Below are 26,565 nucleotides of genomic sequence, written 5' to 3'. Positions count from 1 at the left end.
TGTTTACTCTGACAACAGGATATAATTGCTTACTTACTTGGCAGCAAACTTTACCATCTGCTTGCTTGCATGCTGTCCCACAGCCACAAGAGCCTGGATATTAAACTGCTGCTGACGCAGGACCAAGAAACACTGCTTCCCTGAATACAAAGAGAAACAACACAGGTGTATTAAGGACAAGTTACTCGAGGTCTTTGTGAATGAGAAAAAATTCTTTACTACTTAAATATAAACTGAGCTTTTAAGACTGTGCATCTCTCTCTCTCATTCATTGCTGCCCTCCCTCCAAAAAGCATTTTCAAACTCCTCAGCTGTACATGTACACACACACACACACACACAAACATTGGGATAAATTAAATAATTGTGCCTTACATCTGTAAACATCTGAATGGTAATTTTCTAAAATAACAGTAAGCCTTCCTAGATAAAGAATATTTAGACAAAAGAAAAACAACAAATCATAACTTTTAAAGTAACTTTTCCTTCAACTTCAAGAAATACAACATACTTTTCCTTGTTTCTTTGCTCACCGAGTACTTCAAGTCTAAACTATTTTTTAAAAAGTTTTTTCTCATCTTCTCAAATCAAAGCTGTAGAGTTTACAAAGCTGCTCTGAGAGAATTGGGCTTGATTTTGCACCACAAGGACTAAACCAACAATGTTCATTCTATAATACACCACACATTCAGAATGAAGGGGAACAAAAGGAGTATTGATTCTAGTGAATGACAAGAACCTAAAAGACCCAATTAAAAATTCCTGTAAGAGCAATTTATTCATGAACAGCTTAGGGAAAAAGAAGTTAATACGAATTAATAATAATGTACAAAGAACATAGCGCATTTTGTTGACTTTTAAAATGGGTATTTCCAAGTCAACGAAGATCTTTCTAATCTGTTTAGCTGACAGTTACAAAAAAAATTTTATACTTCTTCTCACATCTCTAATAATCATTTATTCCTTATCTTAGTTTTAAGGAAATATGGTGATTTTAAATGATTCTTCCTAGAGAAAAATTAACAAACATTTCACTGGTGTACCAGTATCTGGTAGAGGCGCCAATCACTTTAACCCCAAGTTCTGACTCAGAATGTCATAACATTTCCATTGAAATGCTGAGAATAGAAGAAGCCAGAAGTTTTGTTATAGACAGCTACTTCCCCATTGCTGCTGACTGAAACTCTAAATCAACAAACCAACACATACCTAACATGAAAGCTGACTCTGAAACACCAGTTGCAGTTTTCATTTGTAATTATGCAGATTACCATTCCTGACACATAGCTACAGATAATTCAAGAGTATCAGAAAATAAATGCAGAACCCTTGACACATGATCTCATGGAAATAAAAGCAAACATACAAAACTAGTACAAAATATTATTGAATATTAATTATATTTATTGAAAAGAACTAATCTTGTCCTACAACAAAAATGCAACAAGATTAATTACGTATTTTCAGAAAACAGAGTACAACTATTTCTGTATCCCAGAGGCTGCAATATCCAATATGGTTCAGATGCACATATTTCTTGCAGGCAAACATTAAATAACAGATTTAAATTAGAAAAATTCAGGGCGTGTTTCAGATCCAGCAAGTCATCAAAGAAAAGTACAATATGATGAGTTTCTTTAGATAAGGGAGTAATATCTCACATCTTTGACATCTCGGTGTTTCTTACAGTGTGGCTGGATATAGTATTTCCTAGGAGATAGTATTTGTCTCCATGATTTTAGTAACAATTTAGCAAAATACGATCAAATTTCAGCATTGATGTACGAGGTGTGCAAACAAAAAATGCACAGCTGAAGACAGCTAGGATGTAACTCAACTATAAGACAGGGAAATAATGAAACGACCTGCTATCACAGAATAGTTTGGGTTGGAAGAGACCTTTAAGGGCCATCCAGTCCAATCCCCTGAAACAAGCAGGGACATCTTCACCACAAGACCAGCTTGCTCAGATCCTCATCCAAAAGTCTGGCAGTTGTACTTAATCCCAAACACTGGAAGTCTGATGAATATCTGCATTATAAAAGGACTCAAATGTCTTTGCCATGAGTAACAGTAGCTGTTTCCATGAAGGAAAAGGATGTTTCGTAGAACGCAACCATTTCTAATCACACAGAAGATAAGTGATCAAACGGACCTCACTCACAGGACTGGTTAAAATATCCCAGCCACAAAGATTAAAAAATGGAAGAGAACTTTTCCTGAGAGCTGAAGGCATTCAAAATAAAGTATCAAAAAGACCAGCCATAATTAAATCTAGCTCATGCTTAGAAGCCTTTCCAGACCAAGGGATGCAAAAAAGGAAGCATTTGAGTAAGAAAAAATTTGGACAATGGGATCCTCTCTATGTGTTTCAAAATACTTATGTGGTGTTTAGGCGAGAAGTATAGCACCAAATTTACTCACTTTCAACAGTAAACTGCTCTAAGTTCCTATTAAAAAAAAAATACCGTGTCCCACAAGAATGCTTAAAAGACAGAAAGTTTCAAAAGAAATTTGGTTAAAAACATCTGATACAGTAAAATGCATAGAATGTTCAGGCACTGAACAAATAAGAGAATTCCATCAAAAAGAAGCACATCAAACAACCAGTAATCCACTGTCTGTGTTGGATGAAAGTACAAATTCACACAAGACCTTATGAAAGAAAAGGATATACGGAAGTAACGTATACGAAGAGTAAAAAAATGTTGGTTATATAAATTAAATGATGGTTACATAAATTTGCCAGCAAAGAGAAGACTCTACATGGTTTATTATAAAATTTGGCCCAATATTTAAATTGATCTTGGTGGAATTATTATTTTTAGATGTTTCATAGACTTTTGGATTCATAACTCAAAATCTATTTCAGGTCTAACAATCTGCACAAGCCCCAGCTGCCTGGCCAAACCCAGACCAATTTCCCAAGGGCTTTTCAATGATAAACATGATCAGTAGATTAGGCTGGCTTTAAAATAAGGCCAGAAATAACATTTATCCAATCTATGATATAAACCACAGGGCCCTGTGCACTTCAACTTTAGCACAACCCACAGAAATTCCCAACATCCCATTCTTTACACATCCTTCAGTTAATTTCCATCAGACTTTATAAGTGACTTGCTATAGGAGACAGCTGGAATCTGCAGTTGTTCCCATTAATTTTGTTTGGTTTATTGGTCAGAACCAGACAGGGTTAAATAAAGGCTACATTGGCTATTTAGGAGTCAAATTCAAGTTTCTGAGAAAAACTAAAGCTTGTTTTTGTGAATGATTTTCCTGTTTCCTGCAAGGCTTTCCTTTCCTCAGTGGTAGGAATAGTGCCATGCTGTGTGTGGGAAAGGCTAATATTACTTTTTACTCTTAAACATTTGCTTTTCTTGTAAGATTCTTTCCCCAGAGCTTAAGTAAACAAGCATATGGCATTCCCTAGCAGCACTCCCTGAATGTCAGAATTGTTCTGTGTTGTCAGACCAAGAGGAATCAAGAGACACTATCAATAAATTCAGATAATTCATGCCCATGATCAATTCCTTTTGCTTTCTTTCTTCAGGCTGTGTTAAAAGAGTTTTGAAAATAAGCATTCAAAACATCAAAAATAGAAGTGAAGGATAACAACAGCTTCTTTCAAGTTCATATTGTCCTGTTACAGAGATGTTACTGCGTTTGACATCAATGTATATAAGATCCCACATATCCATGTATTACAGAGAGCAATCAACAACCACAGAACTTTACATTGCTTTTCATATGCTTTCTGCATAGATACCTGCTTCCAATATCCTGAATTCTGTTAATAGCCTCAACTCTTCCTATAATTGCAAAAAAGAAAAAAAAAAAGCCATAAGGATACTCTAATTTATATAGTGATAGTATCAATGGCAACAATGGCAACATTTAAATCAGATGGAGTGTCTTTCATCTGAACAACTTCATGATGTAATGACCAAGGCTTTCACAGCTTTTGAAGCTGACAATTTCTTTAATTAACTGAGAGTTTTACATTAAAAAATTACTGAGGAAATTACAGAGGACTCCTTAAGTTTAAAGATTCTAATACAAATTAAAATGTGCACCATATGTATATATTTTAATGCAGTTTGTTATTTTAACTGACTGCAGCAGACACTCATGAAGACAGACATGTTTTAAGAAAATGAATTCTCAAAAAGAGAAATGAATCTGGTATCTTTGATGATATTCTGTACTGGATTCTCACCCCTAATATGCATCATTCCAAATTTTAAGACTACTGTTAAGTTTCGTTGGTGAAGATAATTTCTTTATGCTTTTTTTTTTTCAATTCTTGGAAAGACAAGTTATTTATATCTACAGAGCTGCCAAACATAACTGAAACCAGCACAACAGTTGTCAGCATCTGATGTCAACTGCAAAGGCCAAAGCCTATTGAAGTTTGCATATGGCAACCTGGTCTCCAGAGAGAACTTCTGATTCCGGGGAAGAAATATGGCTGTCAGACAGCCAAGGGTGACAGCCCACACTGCTGAGAATCTACAGAAGGGTTTCCCTTTTGTCTTGCTGAAGAAAGATGATGCTTCTTATTTGAAGTCCAAATTGATATAATTAGTTACACATAATCGAAAGTAAGAATGCTGAAATTTTATCAGATTTTTGTTTCCTGTCAAAAAAAAGGTGTGGTGAAAATATCTATGTGCAGCAGAAGAAATATGACCTGTCTGATAATGGATACATTCATAATACAAGTATGTTTTACTGTAGAAGCTTTGAAGCCTTTTATCTCACAACTATTAACACCTTAAGGAGAATGATGACATTTTAAAATTATTATTATTTACAATTGTCCATATATTATTCAGCAATACAGTAAAAAAATCACTTTAACTACAGGAAGTGATTTCCACACAGCTAAAACCAAAATCTTCTTTTCCCTCTTGGGAAAAAAGAGGTGGAAAAAGAGAAAAGAACCAGTCAAAGTAACACTGAGGCAACCCTGAGTAACCAGGTGGCAAAGTTTTCTTGAATGCAAGACATAAGCAATAGGCTATGAAATCAAAATAAATACTAAGGTTGTACTAATGAAACAAGGAAATAAAACCAAAAACCTTGGAGGCTTCTCACCTTTAGCTCTGCTGGTGTGAATTCTGCCACGAACCCAAACCTCTTCATCAGCCTTCTCCACTGTCAAGTCTTTTACACGAACCAGAACTCTATCTGAATTACAGAAAAAAACACACATCTTAAAACAGTTTTTCACTTTAAACTCCAAATGCACTTTCTATCATTGGTATTGATAAAATTGATAATAAATCCAAAACATTGGTTTCTGTATCAATGGCATAACTGACTTACTGAAAACACACAAAATCCCACTTCCTTTCTTAGTGACTTGTACTTGATGCAGTAGCTTTAAATTGTTCATTTCTGACTTACACAGCAGGGTCAAACTGCACTTTACCAACAGCAAGACTCACTGTAGTTCATGGATGGCAGAACCCAGCATGACTAAACTGGTTTTGATAGGACTTCACTGTACTACCTGCTCTTTTTAGTCTGAATTTCTGCTGCCTAAGGGATGTGTGCCTTGCTGCACTGTGCAGGGTCAAAGCTGCTGTGTTGAACCCAGCAAAACAAAAGCTCAGAGGGGACACGACTACTCTCTGTATCTACCATGCCTAAGTAGGATGAATATAACTGTAAAATAACTATTATTAAAAATAAAGAACAGAAAGAAACCACAAATAAATGTACACTATAAATTTTAAAATATTTATTTTGATTAAAACAACAGCATTTTGGAGCAACGACACTATTACTGAATGAAATGAATAACACCCATTTTAAGAAAATCTCTTTTGACAACCTGAACGAGCACTACCATCACTGTCAGAGCCAAGACTGGATCAGAAGAACCCTTCAAATCCAATGTAGCTGCAAAGCTAGATAACAACAGGAATGCGTGGCTTGGAAAGGACAGATTTTGGATATCAAAGGGGGAAAAAAGTTACCAAGGAAAATATTTTTAAATAAATCAGGACTTTAAAAATTCTATGCAACCATTATGAACTAGCAATACGCTGGGTGCATGCTGCTATTCCTTGCTTGATTCTTTCCTCACAAACTTCTCCCTCGTTTCAAAACAACATTAAATTTGCTAAGACACACTGTAGTTTTTTCCTGACAGAACTTTTCTAAAGTTTTGGAAAAAAAAACCAACAACTTTTGCCTGCTCCAGATTACCATCTGCTGCTCTGGACTCCTTCCTTCTGTCTCTGAATACCAGTCACAGCCTGCCCTGCAAGTCTGTTATTCTGCACTGGGGATTTTAGGGGAGTGAAAACTTTTATTAACTTATGTCAGGGCAATGCAGCTCTTTCTTCACAGACACATATCAAATCCAGAACAGAATGGAAGTGCACAGAGAAACGTGACAGGAAATTGACTCAAATATATTCATAAAGTGTGTATGTGTGAGTGTATGTATGTGTGTGTGGGTCTGCTGGGGAAGGTAGAAATGGGAACAAAGATGTTATCCTTTGCCAGCAATTTCTGATATTCAAACTGTGTGTAGTACTACAGAAACATTCAACCATCACAAACCACAACCTTCAGTATTTCTAAGAGCTTGATATTCAGACAGGTAAAATTACCTCCATCAACTTGAGACTGTATTGTTACAAAGTTAAAACATTTTCCAGAAGAATAAAGACAGAAGGAGGTGTTACACGTTTCAGGGATCCTTAGTGTTTCAGGAACCATCAGCATTAGATAAATATTTTTAAAAGTCTTTTGGATACCTAACAATTCATGTTTCACCAAGGGTAAAAAAGACACATTTAACACAAAAATTGTTATATGGTATTAATTATTAAAAACTATTTCACCTTTCATAAAAAGGGTAATAAACAATATCCACAAGGTGACATCATAAAGCCCTTTCTTCCAACAGCAGATCACATAATCACAGAATGCCTGAGGCTGGGAGGAGTCTCTGGAAGTCATCCCACCCAACACCATGCACAAACAGGGTGGCATAGAGCCAGCTGTCCAAGATCATGTTCTGATGGTTTTTTAGTATTCTCAAGAAGGGAAACTCTTCCTGAGCAACCTGTCACCTGTGACCAATCCCTGGTCACCTTGCAGGGAAAAAACAACTTCCTGATGTTCATTGTGCCCATTGCCTCTGTTCCTGTCACTGTGCTTCACTGCAATGAGCTGGATGTAGCAACTATGCCACTTTGCTTCCCTCCACTGACACTTCCCAAATCTAGTTCTTTTCTCCCTTAATGTATAGCCCAATCTCTTCTTTCCAACATACTCAATATCCTTCTTTTTCTCTCAGAACTCCAACTTCTTCTAAACATGACAGGAGAGTACAGAAGTCCAAAAAGCTGTGTGGGATACATAAAACAACACTTTTTCACCTCCAGACCCCATTCCCTGCCTGTCACATCAATCTTTTTACTAAGATAATTTATCCTGCATCATGGAATTTAGAACACTATGATCAATAATCGTGCTGTCTCTGTGTAGTGCCAGCATCTTCAAAGTACTGGAAAAATTTGAAAAAGAGAAGGCAACTTTGACATAAAAACCTGAAAATCAGAAGGAGTATTAGATGAAAGCAGATTCCAGGGAGGGGATATGAGATAATGGGTGTGAGGGGAGAAAAAAGAAATGGCCAAAAATGGAGTTTTACTAGCAATCATAGTCTCAAGCACGCAGGAAGGACTTAAAGACCTGACATGACAGGAGGCAAGAACATCAGATAGCCAGGGCAGCCAACATAAGCAGAAGAAAGATTTAAGTGGGCCAAGAAAGAAGGCACAGATGTGTGAGAGCTCAACAGAGCAAGGTGGAGAAACAAAGTTGTGAACTTGAGAAAAGTTTTAATTTGCCTGCAGAGGAACAAGAATCTATCAGTATGGCAAAAGGACAATAAGCTTACTCCTTGGAAAAGAAGAAAAACTTGTTCTGATCACTGTAAGCTGTGTGAGTACCCTGTACAGCCAGTGATTCCAGGACAGTACAGCAAGTGGAGTAAGGATCCAGCAGCACTCCTGCAGCCCCCTCTGAGCTGCCAGCCAGGGCTGTGCTGTGCTGGCTCTACTCACCAGACGCTGTGTGGGCTGCACACCTCATACCATGGGCTACTCTGATTTAGAAATGGCAGGCAGACTTCAGAGGCTTCACACAAACTTCAGAAACAAAATGAATACACTTCAGATAGATGGGAACACGCCTATCTGTGCTGCTCCACCACTCCCTGTCCCAAGCAGCAGCTTCTCCAAGACACCCCAGGCAAGTAGAACACTTTGGGGAGCTACTGACTACTGATGACAAGTAATATCTCACCCTCTTGTGAACCTTTTGGCAAGAGCTCTCCCTGGCAGAAGCTATTGAATCTGTAAATAAAAGTGCATTAGTCTCAAGGAAAGGACTAGGCGGATCTTCAGTTTTTTTGTTATACACATTTTATTCTTTATTGTTACCTAATTTTTGGTATTCTGGATAACCACTTTCTAAAATTACAGAACAGCAGGAGTGCTGTAGATTGCATTTTAAGCCAAATGGAAAACTCACTCAACATTGTCCACACACTGAGAAGTTTTTTTAAACAAGGATGAAAGGTCAAGGGGTTCACACAACTAAATATGACACTCAGTCTTTTTAATATAATTTCCTGTAGCTTTCACCATTTTCCTTCTCAACATACTTTTATACCCAGTACTTTTGAGTGTTTCTTTTGAATATGAGACAGTTGGCATTTGTCCATGAAAGCAGGACTTGATCTGCCATCTCAATCTGCCAGCTCGGGTCCCCCACACAGTTGTTTGCCCTGGGATGCAAATCCAGGAGAGGAAACACAGAGCTGGGCTGCTTCCAACGTGATTCAACTCCAGTTCCTAGCTCTAGCTCTGGCAGCTAGAATGGATTGGATTCGACAATGACTGCTAATGCAGTCTCTATTGATTTTCTTGTCTCGTTACATACCCGTTACATAAAGCTCCCCTTCAGTTGTTTTCAACCTATGAGTGCTCGTGTGACTGCTTCTCTTCCCTACATTCTGCATTTCCCTTCCCAAAGGGGCATCAACCAAAGCAACCACTCAAAGGAGAAAAAAAATCACCTAATCACAGATGATCTTACTGTTTTATATTTTACTATGAAGAAGTTACAAGAAGCCAGTCCGTTACTTTCCCTCATTACTGTTTCATGCACTGAATTTAATACAAAGATTAATATTCCTTGGCATATTGGCCTGGGAGATTGCTCTCTAGCTGCTAAGTTTTCCTGAATCCCAATTCCCCATCAGGAGAAAATCAGGATTTCTTGAATTCAGAGTGATATGACTGATTAAAACCTATAAATACTAATATTCAATATTAATGGATTTGGTGTCCATATACAGGAGAAATGGAAGGCTATATAAGCAGACAGATCATACTCAGAGAGCACTGCTGTAGTAAGTCACAGCAGAACTTACTCCAAACACAGAAAAAAACCTGGCATCTCAGGACTCGGTACATTATAATTCACAATAATTTAATAATTTTTAAAATAGTCTGCAGTGATGGACAGACACAAAACTGACAAAGTGTTTAAGGCAAGGTCCAAGCAAGGGCAAAGACTGAGAGTCCTCTCAATCCAGGACTAAGCGCCAATATTCAACTTTTCTCATGGCTTTTTTTCTTCCCTCCAATCTCAATTTCCTGTTCTGACTCATGTCCATGACCTCCAGTCCAATTACCACACACGTTCAAAGCCTGGCCTTATCTTTCCTACACCCTCATATTAAGTAGATTTAAACTGCAAGATCATCCCACAGCTTCCTCTTCTCCAGGCTGAACAAGCCCAGCTCCCCAGAGGCTGTGCTCCAGTCCCCTGAGCAGCATGGTAGGTCTCCACTGGACTGGCTACAAAATGTTAATGCCTTCCTTGCACTGGAGAGCCCAAAACTGGACATGGCACTCCAAATTCAAGTGTCTCACAAGTGCCAAATGTATCCCAATAAAGGGGGAAAATACCAGCGGTATTCGAGTGAAAAAGTTTGCTAAATGATTTCTCAAGGAAGTACTGAAGGTATTTAGTAGGTAACTCCTTTTTCCCTTCTTTCCCACCCCCTCTCCTGCAAAAAACTTTTTTTATTTTTCAACTGACCTGGTTTCTCTTGGGATTGTATCATTGATGACACTCCATATCTTTCCTTAGCATAATCCTAGAACGGAGGTGAGAAACATATATCAAAGAAGTACACTCAAAAAAACGGAACATTGTCATCACAGAAATGACTGAGGGAACATAAAATAATTAGCAATAATATTTTAAAAATGCACTTTGGACTCATAAGAGACACACAAGAGAGAGAAGAAAATTGTGCCCTGGATGAAAAAAAAAAAAAATTCCAGCAACAGCAACCACGCATGATGATCATTACTTGTTACACAGAAAGTTAGTGTGATCACCTCTAGAAACAGCCTACTCCTCAAAATATATTTGAGTCCTACGTTCGATAGATTAAATATTTCCTTCACATATTCAGGCACACGTTATTGTCAAAGGCCAATGGAGCTTAATTGTTAAACAAAATCTGCCAGATACAGCACAGAGGAAGGCAATTTTCATCAAAATATCACAATTCCGGTTTCCCATTCATTTTCCAACTAAAATCCCGTGGTTTATTCATTTTATTCTATTCAATACATGAACCAAAGTTCTACTAAATACTTTATTTGGGGAGGGTCTTTGCTCGTCTGCTTTTGATGAATTGTGGCATATTTGTAACTTTAGGGAGGCCACCAACACTTGGAATTCCTTATCGCTGATGCAACAATAAGCACAAATTACTTTATAACAAAATGAACTGATGCTCATTGTTAGTACTTTGTTCTTGAAGAAGCATCGGCCTACAGTTTTTCAGCACTGCTCTGCGATCTTCAGGTACAAGGCAGAAGCACCTGCCAGGCCAGCAGGAGCCCCTGCAGATACCTCCTGCCGGTGAGGAGCAGCCCGGGTGTTTCTGGGCGGAGTAGAGCTCTTCAGGGAATCACAGGCTGGGCCCGGCGAAGGGGGAGTGGGGGGACAGGGTAAAGCCAAAGGCAGCTGTGCCCCCGGGCTCGGCCAAACACCGCCTGGGCCCAGCCCCCCACCCCGGGGAGCCTCAACAGCGCGCCCGCCGCGTTCCCTGCGGAGACCCACATCAGCCGCCGACGAGTCCTCGCTCTCCGGGCGGCGGTCCTGGCCCTGCCCGCGGCCGGCGGCGCTCGGCATCCTGCGGCGGCCCTCGCGGTCCCTCCCGGTCCCTCACGGTCCCACACCGTCCCTCACGGTCCCACACCGTCCCTCCCGGTCCCTCACGGTCCCACACCGTCCCTCCCGGTCCCTCACGGTCCCTCACGACAGCGCCGCGCTCACGCCACGCCGCTTCCGCGCGCCCGGCTCTCGCGAGAGCGCCGCGCCTGCCCCTGCGCCGCCCGGCGCCGGCCGAGCGTATCGCGAGAGCTGCCCTCAGGGCGGGCCGGGGGCGGGGCCGCGACGCGGTGGCGGCTCTGTGCCCCCCTCGGATGCCGTCCTTCAGGGAGCCGCCTCCAGCCCCGCGCTGAGGATGCTGAGGCGAATGCTGCTGGGCTGGGCGGGGCTGAGGCAGGGTGGGTTTGGTTCTCGCTCGCCCCGCTCCACGGTCCGTCACGTTGTGGCCGGAGGTAACGCCAGAGAACCGCAGAATTGTTTGGGCTAAAAGGGAGCCCTGGATATCACTCGGTCCAACCCCCCGCCAATGCGGGGTTATCTGGAACGTGTCCAGGTGGGTTTGGGATGTACCCAGAGGGGGAGACTCCACACCCGGCCTGGGCAGCTGTTCCAGTGCTCTGCCCCCCCTAACGTGAAGTTCCTCCTTATGTGGAGGTGAAACTTTCTTAGTCCATGGCCAGTGCTCCTCGTCCTCCTGCTGGGCACCACCAGAAAGAGTCTGGCATCATTCTCTTGGCACCCGCCTTGAAGATATTTATGTGCATATAAATAAACATGTTGATGTGGCCAGCTAATGAGTGTGGAGCCAAATCGAAATGCGCTTTTGTTCTATTAGGCCAGCAAATGTAGCTTCCCAGTGCTTAGCGTGGTAGCAGTTCTGAGCTCTTGCCCAGTCACCCTGTTTATAAATAGCTGTTTATTAGTTTGCTACAAGTAGGTCTGGTAGTTTTGAGAGGATGAGCAATAGTGCAAATGCAGGTGTTTCCCTCCAGCTGGGTGCTTGCTTGAAGCAATGCTACAGTTCTGAGCCAGGGCTGGCTGCAGGTGCCAGCTTTGAAATGACAGAAATCAAAGCTGGATGCAGCTGGTGAATCTATAGATTGTTTATTTTGTGCAGGGCGAGAAAGAGTTAGCAGTCCTGATTTAAATTCTAGTTTTGAATTTTCACATTTGACTAACTAATCCCTTTTGCGGTATCGATTAGAGTTCTTCATTTCCTGTCCTACAGTTGTTTATTTTGCAGCATTTTGTACTGCACTGGTTCAACATCTGTTCTTGTGGGAATCCCCTTGTAAAGTTCCCCTTCTGCCTCTGTCTCAGAGAATTATCACTTCACCGTGAGACCGCACAGCTTTCACAAAATCCTTTCTTCTCATGCACTGTTGAAAAGAGCTAAGATTCAGTGACAGGGAAGGCAAATCACTGTCAGTTTTCATTCCTCACCACAAGAAATGAAGTTCTGATGGTGGGGTACTGTGTATTGTGCTTAAATGCCAGGGTAACAGTAAGAAAGCATGTGGATTTCTCTGTGTCAGTTGTGTCTCCTGTTACCTGTCAGGTAGAACCACTGCTCAACCTGAACCTGAACTAACAGACAGATGCAAATCTTGTGCCTCACCACGGAGCAGACGGTACCACCTGCACGACACAGTGCTCTGTAATTCTTGGCATTTCACCGACTTTGCTGTGAAATTCAATCAAAAGAAACCGGCCCTGTAACCCTTATTTCTGTGCTGGGAGCCTTCCAATGGTCACTAGCATGAGTATTTCCTCTGGGGCAAATGACCCAAAGGTGGTTCTGAAGGAAAAACCCTTTAAATATAATGAGGGTGTTAACTGAAAACAAAATATGGCCTTTTAAAGGGCACTGTGGCTAATTATTCCATTGCAAAACTTCCAGAAAAAGCATCTTGCAGAGTTCATACTCTCAGATCATTTGTCCAGGGTCCCTTTGTCTTGCAGTGTGGAAATAGGTTTTTTGAGCAAAAATCTGTAATACGCTGAAAAGAGACAAACAGAAAAATGAAATGAAGAATAATTTAGTATGTGAATAAATAAACCCCTCAAAATTCTCCACTTGGCTTGGGTCTGCAGCAAAAATTTGTCTTCCATCTCACTGAACTGATTACAGATCCTCTGTGAAGAACACAAACCATCAGGTGCAGGCGATGCAGCTCATCTGCCGCACCTTCTGTTTCACTGCGCTGGCAGTGCCAGCCCTGCGCTGGGGGCAGTACCTGCGGTGAAGCCGGGCGCGATGAGTGCGAGCAGAGCCGGAGCCGGGCCCGGCTGCGAGGCCGAGGGGCCGGGGGGGAGCGGCCAGCGCTGCCCCCGGGGGCCTGGCCCAGGATTAGCACATGGAAATGACATCACCCACAGCCAATCGGGGGGCCCCGGGGGTGCAGCTGGATGGAGGCCATCCTCCCCTTAAGTAACGAGACATGACATACCATGTGCTAATGCTAAATAATTTATCCCTCAGGCATATAGCGAATTGCAAAGCCAAGCTGAGGCCTGGTCAACAGTTTGTAGTTTAAATTAAAATTGGCTTTCCCATCTTCAAGGGAGGGAGGGGGTTGTCAACTGTTGTGATGAAAAGTGGAATGCAGAACATCTCTTTTTTTCTCTTTGCTTCACTTCTTTCTCCTGTTACAATTTGATCTTATAAAAACACTTTTCAGTGATTTTGGAGGCGTATCTCACGTATATCTGTTGCATGAAGGAAATTCATAGAGGAAGGTTTAAGACGTTGTGAATAATTATTTCTGATATAGCCTTGAAACTTAGGCGTTAGCACCTGTAATATCATAAACCAAAGCTATTCCAAGATTTAGTTATATGTGTTTCAAGTTACAAATGGTATGTGGGCGTTTCCATAGCAGAGCCATAAATTAGTCTTGTTAGGAATCCAGAGGCAATTGCTGCTGCTAAGGCTGAAGCTCAGGCCCAGCCTGTGTCAGGATGCTGGAGCCAGAGCACACAGAGGTGGGTGTGATGTTAAACCACAGCTGATGCCTGCTCAAACTGAAGCCTTTCCAACTTAGCGGTGCAGCTAAGCTTGGCCAAGCCTTTGACATTTCTTAAAATACTTAGCTGATTTCACTTAATTATGCTAAACAACATTTTCCCTGAAACCACAAGAAGCTAAAAGTAGTCAGCACTTTCCATAACCTGTCCTTACACAGCATCTTACAAAAATGGTGGCTCAAATATTCTTTAATCTTCCAGTATACTATTGGCCAGGAAATCAAAAGATGCAATATGCCCAGTGTTGGTGGGAAGAAGATAGGAATCACCTTTAAATTATTTTAGGAGAAGAAATTAAAACAGCCTCTGCCCTATGGAATAAAACAGGACATATTTACCTAGTCTCTATTTGTTTGGCAAGTTAAAACCTAGAAAGCATGAAGTGGTACAGAGATAAAAAGAGCATGTGGGGAAAAATACATAACAAATTGGGAGTGTCTCTGAAAGGTCTTCAGGGAATTCAGCTTTATTGCCACAATAGCACACTTTTTCGTGTGCAATTACTTGTTGTCATGGAAATGGATTTTGAAGATTTCTCCTATTTTGGATGCTACAAAGCATGCTTAATTAAATTAAGAGGTTGCCTTTGAATTTTTCCTTTCCATATTTGTTTACTTATCTAGGTTCTTGTATGATTGTCAGGCCAGTATCCAAATTTGCCTTAGATAACAAAAAGAAAAAAACATGTCACTGAAGGGAAAAAAAAAACCATGCAGGAGCAGCTAAAATATTATTTATTTTTTAGGTTATATAAGTTCATAGTGTGCCTTCTGTGATAGGGAAAGCTCTTCTATTAATAATTTCAACCTTGGCAAAAGTGTATTTTTGTAATTGATCATTCTCTTTTTGCTAAAACATTTGTACAATGAATAACAAAGCCTTTGCATCTAGATCCAAGTAGGAACAGAATTTGGCAAATCTAATTCCTTCCTGGATTTTCGCAGCTCTACTTCCTTTAGGAAGTTTTTAGTCAATGGGAAACAAAGGCTTATTGAAAGGATTAAAGTTGCAACTATTCTCTTTGTTTTAGAGCTTCAGTCACGGTTTTCCTCTAGTAAACAACACTTGCAATTAATAAAACTTCTAAAAAAACAGGAACTTTGGGGAAGTACGTGCTTATGATAAGCAGCAGGATTTCTTTTGACAGAACTCTATACAAAGGTGTAGTCTTTTTAAGTTCAGACAATGATAACAATTGAGTTTCTCAAAGCATTTTGGAAATGTTCCTTCTGATAAACACAAGACAACGTGCTCTGCAGCCAGGGATGGGCAATACATTTCAATAGGAGATATCTTGTCAACAGTTCTTGTGTTCAAAATTATTTGAAATGGCTGCAAAAAGCTCACATTTCATATCATGCATAAACCCAGTAGTCATGTCTTACACGATGAAATATCTGTGTGCATTGGACATACGATGCTGCATATATTTATGAGCTATTATCCATAAATTGTTCATTGTTTCCTTTAATATGGTGCTTGAAAAAGGCATTTGGATGGCAGTTATCTATGCATGAATAAGAACATATGGAATATTTAATCTTCATAATTTTTTTACTCTTCTTATCTCATGAAATATGCACATTTTCATGTTTATGTCTGCGGTATTTCTTTTATTTGCTTTATGTGTTTACTCTCAAAGAATTCTCTCCTGCCAGTGGGAAACTGAGGGAATGACGGTAAGTTTGAGGATGGCCCTCCCTGGAGGGCAGTGTGGAGCTGCCAGATGAGTGGGACTGGCGGGCACAGGAGATTTTTCATGAACAACTCAGCTATTGTTCTCACCCAAGTGTCCAGTTCTTTTTCTGGGGTGGCTGATGTCCAAAGGGTGATGAAAACAGCAAAGTGGAGCATAAAGGGACTGCAGTTCTGGCTGGGCTCTTAAATGCAAGGACATTGTTCTTTCTCACATGACATTTCTCATTTACAGAAACCATCTGAAGCCATTGTCCTTCTGATAATTTTCACACTTTTATCTCACATGTAGGCAGATTTTTTTCTTCTAGATTTTGTCAGCTAAGTGTTCTGTATCCTTGCTAACCTCTAACTCAGAGTCAACTTCTGGTGAAGTTACAAACCTTTAGAAACAGAAAATTGTGATGGGAATCCTGAGTCAGACTTGGTTTCAGCAGCAGGAACAGTGCTCTGTTATCAGTAGATGTGAGTCAGGCATCAGCACTAAGTCTTCTGATCTTTGAGATTGCCCATTAAAAGTGTTCTTTGTTGCTGTCTGAAACAAACAAGAAGCAAAGACGAGTCATCTAAATTATTAAATGTGTCACAGAGGATGTTAAATGCTATTTTTGAGCCATTTTCTTACAGCAATTGTGAAGTATTTTGTAAACAAAGTGTGTTATTGGTCAAGGGTGCTCCGTCAGACATTCTGCATTTATCCATTGGCTCAGCCTGTGAAGGCAGTGACACAGAAGTTTGTGGGTTGGTGGAAATGGACAGACTGATTCCTAAAGGAAATAAGCGTTAGCATGAGAACAACAGCTGAGCTGAAATCCCATAAGCCAGGAAGAACAGCTACACAATTACACTAACAGGTGGTTGGTTTCAAAACAAATTTCAAGGTCTGACAGCTCAGTGCACCTGCTTTGGGCTGATTTCTTTTAAGACTTGGTTTTGGCATGAACCATTGATAAAAACCATAATTCTTTGTGTCTGAGAAAAGTCATCATTACCATATAGTGATGATAAACTGCTAAAGCTTTCTACAAGTTGTACTTAGCCGGAAGGTAATGTGGGTCATTCTGCACCCTCTGTCATTAGAGTTCAATTTTTTGAACTGAGAGTTTTCTCTCTCAGACCTACCAGGCAAACATGACAGACCTCTCCTTTTGTAAGCTGAGATCATTTCATAGATTAGAGTGCTGTGATTTGAATTAGGTATGACTCCAGCTTTTGCATTCACCATCATAAGAAAAATCAAATTTTATTTTGAGAAAGATTTTGACAAAGATATTCAGCAAATTCTGAGTATCTATTATATATTACATAATTTATACACTGAATAATTTTGAATAATTATAAAGGTCATACTCTTCTACATTTCTTTTAATTGCAGACATTCATTTGGGAGATTTTTTATTTGCTTCTATTTGTTCTCAGCTTATAGAATTCTCATGAATTTTGGACAAAGGAATGATGGTCATTTTCATTTTGGAGAAAAAATCAAAACAAGCTTTTATCATTCACATGTCTGTACTGGTGGTCCTTTATGGATGGCTCCCACATGTCAGTAAGAAATAGGATAAATCTTAAATTTGGTCAGAACAGATTCATAAATGTACCTTTGGGGTTGAAATTGAGTAGTTTCTACAGAATTGAAATGAGATTTTCACAATGGTCTAAATACCTAGAAATTCAAGTTCCTCTAATTTTCAGGCAGTGGGATTACAGGATGCCAAGTTCATCACACCTCTATAAGATCTGGGCCTTCATTCTGAGCACCTCACTTTGCAAACCTGGTGTCATGGTTTTATGTGATGCAATCCTGAGTTCTGGAAATATGTGGGGTTTTATTTTCTTCTAGAGACAGTAACAAGAATATGATCCCAATTTTCAACTCCGAGCAACTAGTGTGATTAAAAGCTATGGAGCTTACATACAGGCTTACAGCCTAGAGCCAGGCTGGGGACAGCAGTGTGACCTGCACTCTGCTCAGACTGCAGCCACTCTTCACTGCTGTGCCTCCTCTCTCCTCTTGTCTGTTGAGCAAAACTTGCAGATATTTATAAACTTCGTGGTGTTCCAGATTGTGGGGAGGGCATGCAGAACTGTTAGTGTAGTTCTGCAGTGCTACTGTGGGCCTTTCCACTCTCCATTTTGCTGGTTTTTAAAGACCTAACATTATGATTGTATGGTTAACAGCTGGTACCAGAGACAGAAAAATAGTGGCATCTCCCATCTGCTTTTAACGAATGAAAATGCAAATCTTCATAACAGGTTTTTGTTTTAACTGTCCTTCATTCAGAATGACTAAATACATTACCTGACAGCACTGGTGGTTGCTTTATTCTGAAGATTCTGTTTCTCATGTCTTCATAGATGACCCTTCCTACTGAATTGTAGGGGATATTCCTGTTAATTTTCCTTGGCTGCTGTATGTGATTTGACTATGTGACTGTCAAGGTCTGTCTGTTAGATTTTCAAATTTTTGTAGTTACATTCTGGGTTTCATGATCTGTAGACTTGAACCCATCTAACTGGAAAATAAGATATGAAAGATACTAAGTTACACCTTGTGAAATATACTTAAAATGCCCACCTTTGAATTTGCTGTGTCAGTTATCCAGGTTTGCAGTGGCTTTACCTTTGTTGTAGTTATTCAGGTAACAAAGACTGGCGTGCTTTTTTTTTTTTTTTTTTTTGGGCTGTCAGCTTAAGACAGGCACTAGCACAAAGCTAAAACTTCAACTGCCTTCCTTGGGGAGGAAAAGTTAGCAAAAGTGAGCATTAGATTCAAGAACTGGGTACAAGCTTTTATCACTTGAACGGTCAAGATACAAAAAAATCCCCAGAAGATCATGTGGATGAAGAATCTGAGGATCTACAAATTTGCCCTCATGAATACCTAACAGTGAGCCAGGGACAAATCTTTTCTGTCACTGAGCTGGGAGGGACTGGCTGTTCCCAGAGCTGTCTGACAGGTCAGCTTCTGTGGTCACCTATATTTACACCTAAGTTCAGTGTGAAGCCACACTCTCAGACAGAACTACCCCTGTAAGGCACCACTGTCCATTCCAGGCAAAGTCATCCAGGTCATCAAGCTCTGGTGTTTCTTTACCTGGTGACCTTACTTGAAACACAGTGAGAAATGCTCAGGTGAACATACAGCAGAGATAAAGGTTAGTTATTTCGTATGATAAGGGTTTGCTTTCTCTGAAGTGATCCTGATGAAGAGCTGAGGAACAGCCAGTGGACAGTAGCCTAGGGCACAGCCGTTTGCAAAGGCACGTTTGTCTGTGATGTGAATCATCCTGAGATGTGCCCTCGGGTTTTCTGCACTGGAGACTGGCACTGCTGTGATTAACACTTCCTGTACCCGGTGGGAAGGTGCTCAGAGTTGGGTTGTACTCTAATTCATCAGTAGATTTCAACCTGCTAAGACGTGACTCTTCGTTGCTTTCTTAGAATGGGGCTCTAAGCTTTCCAGAAGGCCAGGACATCTCAGGACTTGGTTTTGAATGCTTTTCTCAGAGACCTGATTGTTGAAGAATGCTCAGATTTCAAATTGAAAGATTTGACTCACTTTGTAGAGCAAGAAGAACAAATAGAATTGGGAGTGGAAAGGTCACTCTTAATAGCACATGAAGTACTTCTCAGCAAGCTTTAAAATTGCTTTGTTTCTCTCTCTCCTAGTGCAATAAACATGACAAGCCAAAGGAAGACCTTAGAAAACAACTCAAGGAAGCTACAAAGGCTATTGAGAAAGTAAAGAAGCCAGCTGGACAGGTTAGTGTCAAACACAACATTTTCTCCAACATTTGTGGTGGGTTGATCTCTCCACATTTCTCAGTAGCTATACATCACATATTCTGAATGGCACAGTGAAGCAAGTGAGGATATTCTCATACAGAAAGTTCACTCTTTTAATGCATAACAATAGGCTGTATTCTATTTGAAATCTTTCTAAATCCCTGGTAAGTAGACACCTGCTTAATCCAAGGTTGAAGAGACAATGAAAATTTTAATACACTCTTTTTTTCACTTAGAGTTTAGTTACTGGACTTTCTGTAAAAAGACACATTTTTCTTGGTTTGGGCACAATTACTAAGGCACACATTTGGCAATTAATTGAGAAATACGTTGGTTTTTTAAAAATGTCAAAATTCTGAACCTCATGCTTAGGAGACTATTGCTTAGAGGGAACATTGCTAGTGATTTGTGATATTTTATATTTGAAGAATCAAGGGATGGGATAATACTGACAAGTCATAGGCTAAGCTTCTCAGTGAGAATGTTTGTAGATAGCAAATGTCTTATCATGGAATCATCTAGCTCTTCTCAGTTTGTGATGTCTAAAAAAAGGTATTGGCACTAGGACGTATGGTTGATAAATGCAGGGGACACATCTATGTCTGTAAGTTGAAGTAACCATCATGTATTTCCAGGGACCCTATTAGCAAGGTCACTGTAAGGCCATGTGGTATCCGCAATCTCTGGATATCCACAATCTCCTTCCTTCCTAATTGTGGATAAATAGAAGGATGAGCTGCTCAAACAACATGCAGTGGCCAGGGTGGTCTGCACAAGCATTTGCACTGTGCGCAGTGCACAGTGGGAAGACTTGATATTTCCTGGCTCCCTGGTTGCTTTCCTTTCCCTTCTTTCCTCCACTGGACAGATCGTGTCAGTCTCCACAGTGTATTAAGTCCTGCTTGCAGACAAATGTAGTCATCTGGTACCTGATAAGGAATGGCAGAAGGGGCAGGTGTTCCTCTGTCACTGTGTTCCACTTCTTGCCACTGGATTTAATTTCTGTCCCTCAGTATTTCACTGCCTCCTCTACGAAGTCTAAGAGACATCTCTGATGTAAATCAAGGGAAGTTTTCTTTTCCTGTTATGTCTCCAAGAGCCCAATTCTCTGTGCCATACGCTACCTCCAATTTGTAAATTGTAACTCCTTCTCTGCGGTTGGCTAGGTTATTGAACCACATTTTTCATTCTGCCCTTCAATTTTATTTTCGCAAAAGGAACCCATGCCTTTTTACATAAGGAATAAAGGGAAGGTTTTGTTGTTTTGCAAGCTGAAATATTTCTGACAGTGAAAACAAAAGTCTCATCTCTGTTAAGGGCTTAGTTATAGTTTTTTCTAGAACAATTTGCTCCATTTGAAGGGAAATTTGAATTCTGTGGTGATACTAAATGAACTTTAAGTCATATGTATGCATAGCATGAACAAAAGGAAATAGTTCTTTATGAAAGACAACAAAACTGGGCAGGTAGGAAGAAGGAGAATGCTGGTTTTGCAATACAAAAGGCAATACAAAAGGAAATCTTTTGTGTAATCAGTTTAGCAAATAATAATAATAATAACAGAGACATAAATGTGGCAAAGACAAAAGAATTTTAAAAATATACTGGCTGACCTAACTGAGCTACAATTGCCTTTGTATGATCTAATATTGTGTACTTTAAAGCACATTAACCAATAAAAACAAGGATAATGCCTAATAAAGTGGTTTTGACTTTGAATGTTTGAGCTGTAAAATATCTTTGTTTCAAGTATTTTTTTCATTTGTGATGATATCCACAAGTGGTGACAGGTTTCTTCCTATACAATATCTATTCATAAAGAAGGATGGAACATTCAACCTTTGTCTTTGGAGTGAGAAAATAAATTGTACACGCTAAGAGAATGGATTGTCTGTTATTGCTGTGTCTATCCCAGCGGGTCTATATGAAGCTGTCAGTCTTTGTAAATTATATATGTCATATAGCTTTTTCTAGAGTGGGCTGAATAACATCTTAAATTGTGGTCTAATGATAAAAGTTAAAGCTGTAAACTGAGGTTGACATAGAATTACAAAGGAAAATAATCTCATTTTAACTGGCTCTGTAGGTGGTACAGTGTTCTACAGAATCACTGAGCCATTACTTGCTCTCTAATTGTCCTTCGTTTTCCTGTGCTGAGAAGCTATTAGTGCAGGATATAAATTGTGTCTGTGTTGGATTTTTGCAGCTAACTGGTAAGGAATCAAATTTTTAATTTGTCACATAGAGCTCCCCAAACAGCCCTAGAATTTCAGACAATGAAAACTGCTAAAACCTGAGGATTTTGGAGTCACCCATCTGAGAGACAGTGTTGATAATTTAAAAGCTTTTTGGCTGATTTCAACTCTGAGACCCATTTTCTTTGCAGCATACTGCTTCAAGCTAATGGATTTGTAATTAGGGGGAAACCAAATTCATAAGGCTGCTCAGTATTTAAAGTATTACAGTTCAAGCTTAAGAGACAGTTCATTACAGCAATAATACTTCTTTGTCTTCACTGCAGTTACAAAAAGTGTTTTTTACATGTGCTTATTTGACTCAAGTGAAGCCATGGTCCCATCATGAGGCCTGTAGCTTTCTTCTCTTCTGCTTTGTTTGCCACAAGACACTTTCTGCTTAGGTGGTTAATTGTAGGTTTGCTTTGGAAGAGTGTTGGTTCTGGCTTATGGTCTCAAAAGCAGTGGCCTTAAACTGAACAGGGAATAATTGAAATCCTATTGCTTTGCAGAAGCCTTAAGAAGGCTCATAAAATATGACATGACCTCTGAAGAGACAAATTGAAAGATCTGATGATGAGTGGGAAGAAAAACTTTCTGTCCAAAGCAAATGATTTATCTTAATGTCTCCATTTCCAAAACCTCCTCCAAATAGGTTCAAAATCATCCCTAGCATTCGCTTTAGCTATTAAAGTGTTTTAGTTTGCTGTAATTTTTCATTGGATAGCAGAAAATGAATATGATGTATTAAATTTTTTTTTCTTCATTGTGATCTCTTCCTACTCTCACCTGGGTTTTTCTATCTCTCCTTACTCCTGTGTCTCTCTGTAGAAGTTCTCCCAATTTCTGAGTTTCTTTCTCAGGAATATTCTCAGCCAAAAGTTCTCCATGGTATGAAGTCCAATCGATTATTTAATTTTTCTTCTTCCCTTCATAGTCTTCATATGTTTAGGCAGCTTGGAGAGGTATTGCATTTGAACTTATGCATCGTTAGTGAATATCTGTGTGTGTAAAACTGAGAGCAGAATTGGCTTAAAGTCTGCTCCAAAAGGAAATTGAGTAGGATCCTGCAATTCCGACTTGTTTCCCTTTCCAGCAGCAATGAGCTGAATCAGAAGGGAACTAATGAATTCTGGTTGATTTCCTTCAGTGCACCAAAGCTCTTTAAACACATACTGAAGAAGGGAAATGAAGTAGGATTAGTCCATTTCCCTTTGAAGCCAGCTGTGTGTTCACAGTGCATATACTGGAACATTATTTCACTTGCCAGTTTCTGGCCATGGGCCAAACTGTAGTATCATCTTGAATTGATGCAGGATCCAAAAATACATAGAAAAACACATGGACTGCCTCTGGACAATAAGTAAGAAGATGGTGTCTGTATGGCAATTTGGCTTGTGTTTTTAACTTTAGTTCATTACCTGTTTGGTAAAGGATCATCTAATTTTTTTTTTTTATTAGCTTTGCCATATCCAGAAGCAGTTCTGAGGCCTTATTTTACCCTTCAGACTGACTTCAAATGGGAGTGTGAATTTTTAATGTAATATTAAGACACTTTGTTGTTTCTTTACTGCTGTTGTGTTTTTGAGGGAGAAAAGTCCCGTGTTTCATCTTATAGAGAGTGTTTGGGGAAGAGGGATGTTCAAGGAGTTGTGTAATACTGAAAGCTGTGTATGTGTGACTCATGCAAGTCCTAACTGTTGTTGTGCCTGTATATAGCACCTTTCTTTCCAGACGGTCTCAAAACATTTTGTAAATAATTTGCTGGTTTTGTAGTGCATGACACTCTCAGGGACTGAAGAAAGGACTCTTCTCTCCAAAAGGATGAGACTTTGCAAGTGCATTTGAGTTTACTGTTGCTGCCACACAGTTAACAGTTCTGATTTTTTGTGTAGGAGATAAGCAAAAGATAAGCAGAGTCTTATCCACAGCGCTACACACGTTAAGTACACTGGAATGAGAAGTGTCTGCTGTCACCTGAGTACTGTGCCATTGGAAAAAATTGGAACATTTGGTTTGGAACCTTTCTTCTGCAGAGCTATTGGATCTCTGTGTCTTTCAGGGCCTTTCTTATAATGTGCTCAGTGGCATTGACCCTGGCTTTATCTATTATAGGGCATCTGTGATTTACATGTTTTCCCATGCCACTGAATTTTGCCTGTTTAATTCCAGGACACTTCTGAAGGCACAAACAAAGCTGACAAATGTGCTGCCCTGGTGGCAGAAAGGAGGGTGAACCAGGCATTTACTGGTGCAGCAGTGGCAGCTGGAGGTTATGCTTTGTCACAGCTGTGTTGACGTAGCTATGCTGGAAGGAATCTGTAGTACAGTGCTGACTCCAGGGATCAGTGGATGAGGGTTCTTGGCTGCCCTTAAAGTAGGTGTGCACTAACCAAATTAGGGATTTGTAAATTAGGACTGGGACTTCAGACTTGATCCAGAAGTGAGGGGAGGATTGGTGGAATACCCAGAGCACCAGAGCAATATTAGACTCTGTCAGGCTGAATACAGTGCAGCTTCTCTCTGAGGTTCAGGTTTGCTTGCAGGTTGAGTGAGCTGCTGAGTTGGTACCACAACTGACAACAGGCAACTAGCATAGGCAACCTTCCTATGGAAAACGTGCTAACAGGAAATTTAAGGAAGCTAGCAGTAGATGTAAGGAAATTTGCCTCTTGTCTGACTGCTAGTTTTTACCTATTAATAATACTGTCTGTAACAGACAGTGGAGGATTGTGATTGCAGGGCTGAGTTCAACCACAAAATCTGAATACGTATGGGTCTGCCTTTTGAGAAGATTAGGCAGTCCCAAAACTAAATCCATGGATAAAGCAGTGATCTTTCTTCAGGCTTTGGAAAAACCAAAGGAATTTCTTAGTTTGCTGTTCTTTGTTCCCAGGAAGGCATGGTGAAAGGAGGGGAAATAAGAAAGGCTATACTTGCATTCCCTAAATGCAAGTATAAAAAACCCCAACCAACCAGGCAATAAAGAGTCAGGTAGGAAAAGATGAATGGCCTTGAGAATTTACATGCAAAACTGCGCTTGTGGGAGAGCTACAGGGAAGCTTAACTGATCTCCATAAGCACTATTAACTCAGCCAAAAGCTAACAGAAAGTTGTCAGTATTCGGCAAGCCCAGGGAGCAGTCCCAAACGCATGCATGCAGATTAGACATGCATGACTTCTGGGGGCCCTCAGATGGAGGGGGACGCACCCGATCAGGAGAGCGGGGAAAAACAAACAACAAAAAAAAAGCGCAGAGAATCCAGTACTCCCTAACCCTCAACTCTGGAGATGTTCCCTTTGTATCCAGCACAAGAGAGGCAGAAATTAGGCCACAGCATCACTGGAGCAGACGGGCACGCTCTGTCTGCGCCGCAGCAGCATGTGCTTCTTTTCAGGGAGTTGCTTGGCAACGGAATGCTGTCCGCCCGAGTGACTGCAGGAGCCCATTGAAACCCTGCGACGGGCAGGGCAAGGGGAGAAAGGAGGAGAGCAAGGAGGAGGGGAGAGTGAGCTCACCACTTTAGAAATTTCTGGCAGCAAAGCCAGCACACCGAGAATGAGACAGAGAAAGGGGAGAAAAACTCGTGCTACTCAAGAGTAAATCTTTCCATACAAGTCTAATTTGATTTCATATAAGTCTGAGGGAGGGATCTAATTCTGTTGACTTTCATATTTTCTGCCGATTTTCATTTTCATGATATGTGAGGATGGTCACACCCAAAGAATGTATTATTTCTAATGTATAGAATATCCAAGCTTCTGAGAAACAAAAGGTGCTAGTGGGAAGCTGAATGCACATTCACAGCCTTGCTGCAGGTAGCGAGAGGCTCCTCTAAGTGCACCCCTTCCCTCGAACCCCACCGGGTGCTGGCTCTGGGGTCCTGCATGCCCAGGGACGGGACATGGGAGCTCTCTAATGACATCATTAATGCTGTGCTGGGGACCCAATCTATTCAGGTGACCAACAATCACATTGCAACATTCTGCCAAATGACTGATTTCTGTTTGTGTGGGAATTAGTTAAATATCACTTCATCTGGGGTTTTAAAGATCCTAAGGGAGTCAAGTGTTTAATTCTCACTGAATTTCAATTGCATATCTCTCTGGGAAAATTAATGAGCTGAGTGCTAAGGAGCCTTGCTGTTTTCTAAAGAGCTGAATGTATTGTTTGTTGTCCAAGTCTCTTTTTCCTTTCATATATACATACAGAGTGATCATTTTCACATGCAGAAACTTCAGAAATTTCAGTTGGTAAGAGTTGGGAAATTTGGAGTCCTTGCTTTTATAGAACAAGCTTTCAAATGATTCCAACTAAATTCTACTCTGAGGGTTATGAAGCAAATAGTTGTGAGGACAGACATCTTGACCACTTTAGGAGTTAGCAACTCTCTGAATGAAATGGGTAATTTTCTCAGAAGTCAAGATCAGACTCAGGAAATGAGCACCAAAACAGCCTTCACTGGAGCCTCTTGCAATGTGCTTTCCCAGTGAAAACTCAAGCCCTGGAGAAAAAAATGGAATTAGTTAAATATTCAAACAGGAAATGCTGTATTAAATCAGACCAATATTCCATTTGATATGAAGCCAA

The 26,565-nt window shown here is 40.3% G+C and overlaps 1 protein-coding gene and 2 long non-coding RNA genes across 10 annotated transcripts in view; 1 reads left to right on the top strand and 2 right to left on the bottom strand.

The window, feature by feature from the left end:
- Nucleotides 1-11,282, bottom strand: part of DARS1 (aspartyl-tRNA synthetase 1) — a 37,093-nt gene extending 25,811 nt beyond the window's left edge. The window contains exons 1-4 of the mRNA XM_068195174.1: nucleotides 11,179-11,282; nucleotides 10,141-10,198; nucleotides 5,101-5,193; nucleotides 38-140 (exon numbers count right to left, since the gene is read on the bottom strand). Coding sequence (XP_068051275.1) covers nucleotides 38-140; nucleotides 5,101-5,193; nucleotides 10,141-10,198; nucleotides 11,179-11,250 — 326 coding nt within the window. The 5' untranslated portion in view covers nucleotides 11,251-11,282. The remainder of the gene's footprint in view (nucleotides 1-37; nucleotides 141-5,100; nucleotides 5,194-10,140; nucleotides 10,199-11,178) is intronic.
- A 308-nt stretch (nucleotides 11,283-11,590) lies between these two features.
- The window catches only part of LOC137476831 (uncharacterized), a 106,159-nt gene continuing 91,184 nt past the window's right edge, over nucleotides 11,591-26,565 (top strand). For 2 of the 6 annotated variants that reach the window (XR_011000644.1, XR_011000645.1), the window contains exons 1-2: nucleotides 12,076-12,879; nucleotides 19,624-19,716. This is a non-coding gene — a long non-coding RNA (uncharacterized lncRNA). Of the gene's footprint in view, nucleotides 11,682-12,034; nucleotides 12,880-15,892; nucleotides 15,936-19,623; nucleotides 19,717-26,565 lie in introns of those variants that run through there. The other 4 variants (XR_011000640.1, XR_011000643.1, XR_011000642.1 and 1 more) reach the window with 4 other exon arrangements.
- On the bottom strand, nucleotides 15,833-25,598 carry LOC137476832 (uncharacterized). 3 transcript variants are annotated; one of them, XR_011000647.1, is made up of 4 exons: nucleotides 25,252-25,598; nucleotides 18,254-18,467; nucleotides 16,577-16,718; nucleotides 15,833-16,486 (listed from the first exon to the last, which is right to left on the bottom strand). It is a non-coding gene; the product is annotated as an uncharacterized lncRNA (long non-coding RNA). The 3 variants fall into 3 exon arrangements; XR_011000646.1 differs by lacking the exon at nucleotides 16,577-16,718 and having other exon boundaries at nucleotides 25,252-25,594; XR_011000648.1 differs by lacking the exons at nucleotides 15,833-16,486; nucleotides 16,577-16,718 and adding an exon at nucleotides 17,757-18,132 and having other exon boundaries at nucleotides 25,252-25,597.

The sequence above is a fragment of the Anomalospiza imberbis genome, chromosome 7 (genome assembly GCF_031753505.1).
Source record: "Anomalospiza imberbis isolate Cuckoo-Finch-1a 21T00152 chromosome 7, ASM3175350v1, whole genome shotgun sequence".
NCBI lineage: Eukaryota > Metazoa > Chordata > Aves > Passeriformes > Viduidae > Anomalospiza > Anomalospiza imberbis.
Note: the sequence above shows the minus strand (reverse complement) of the source record. Positions and strands in the feature narration are given on the sequence as shown.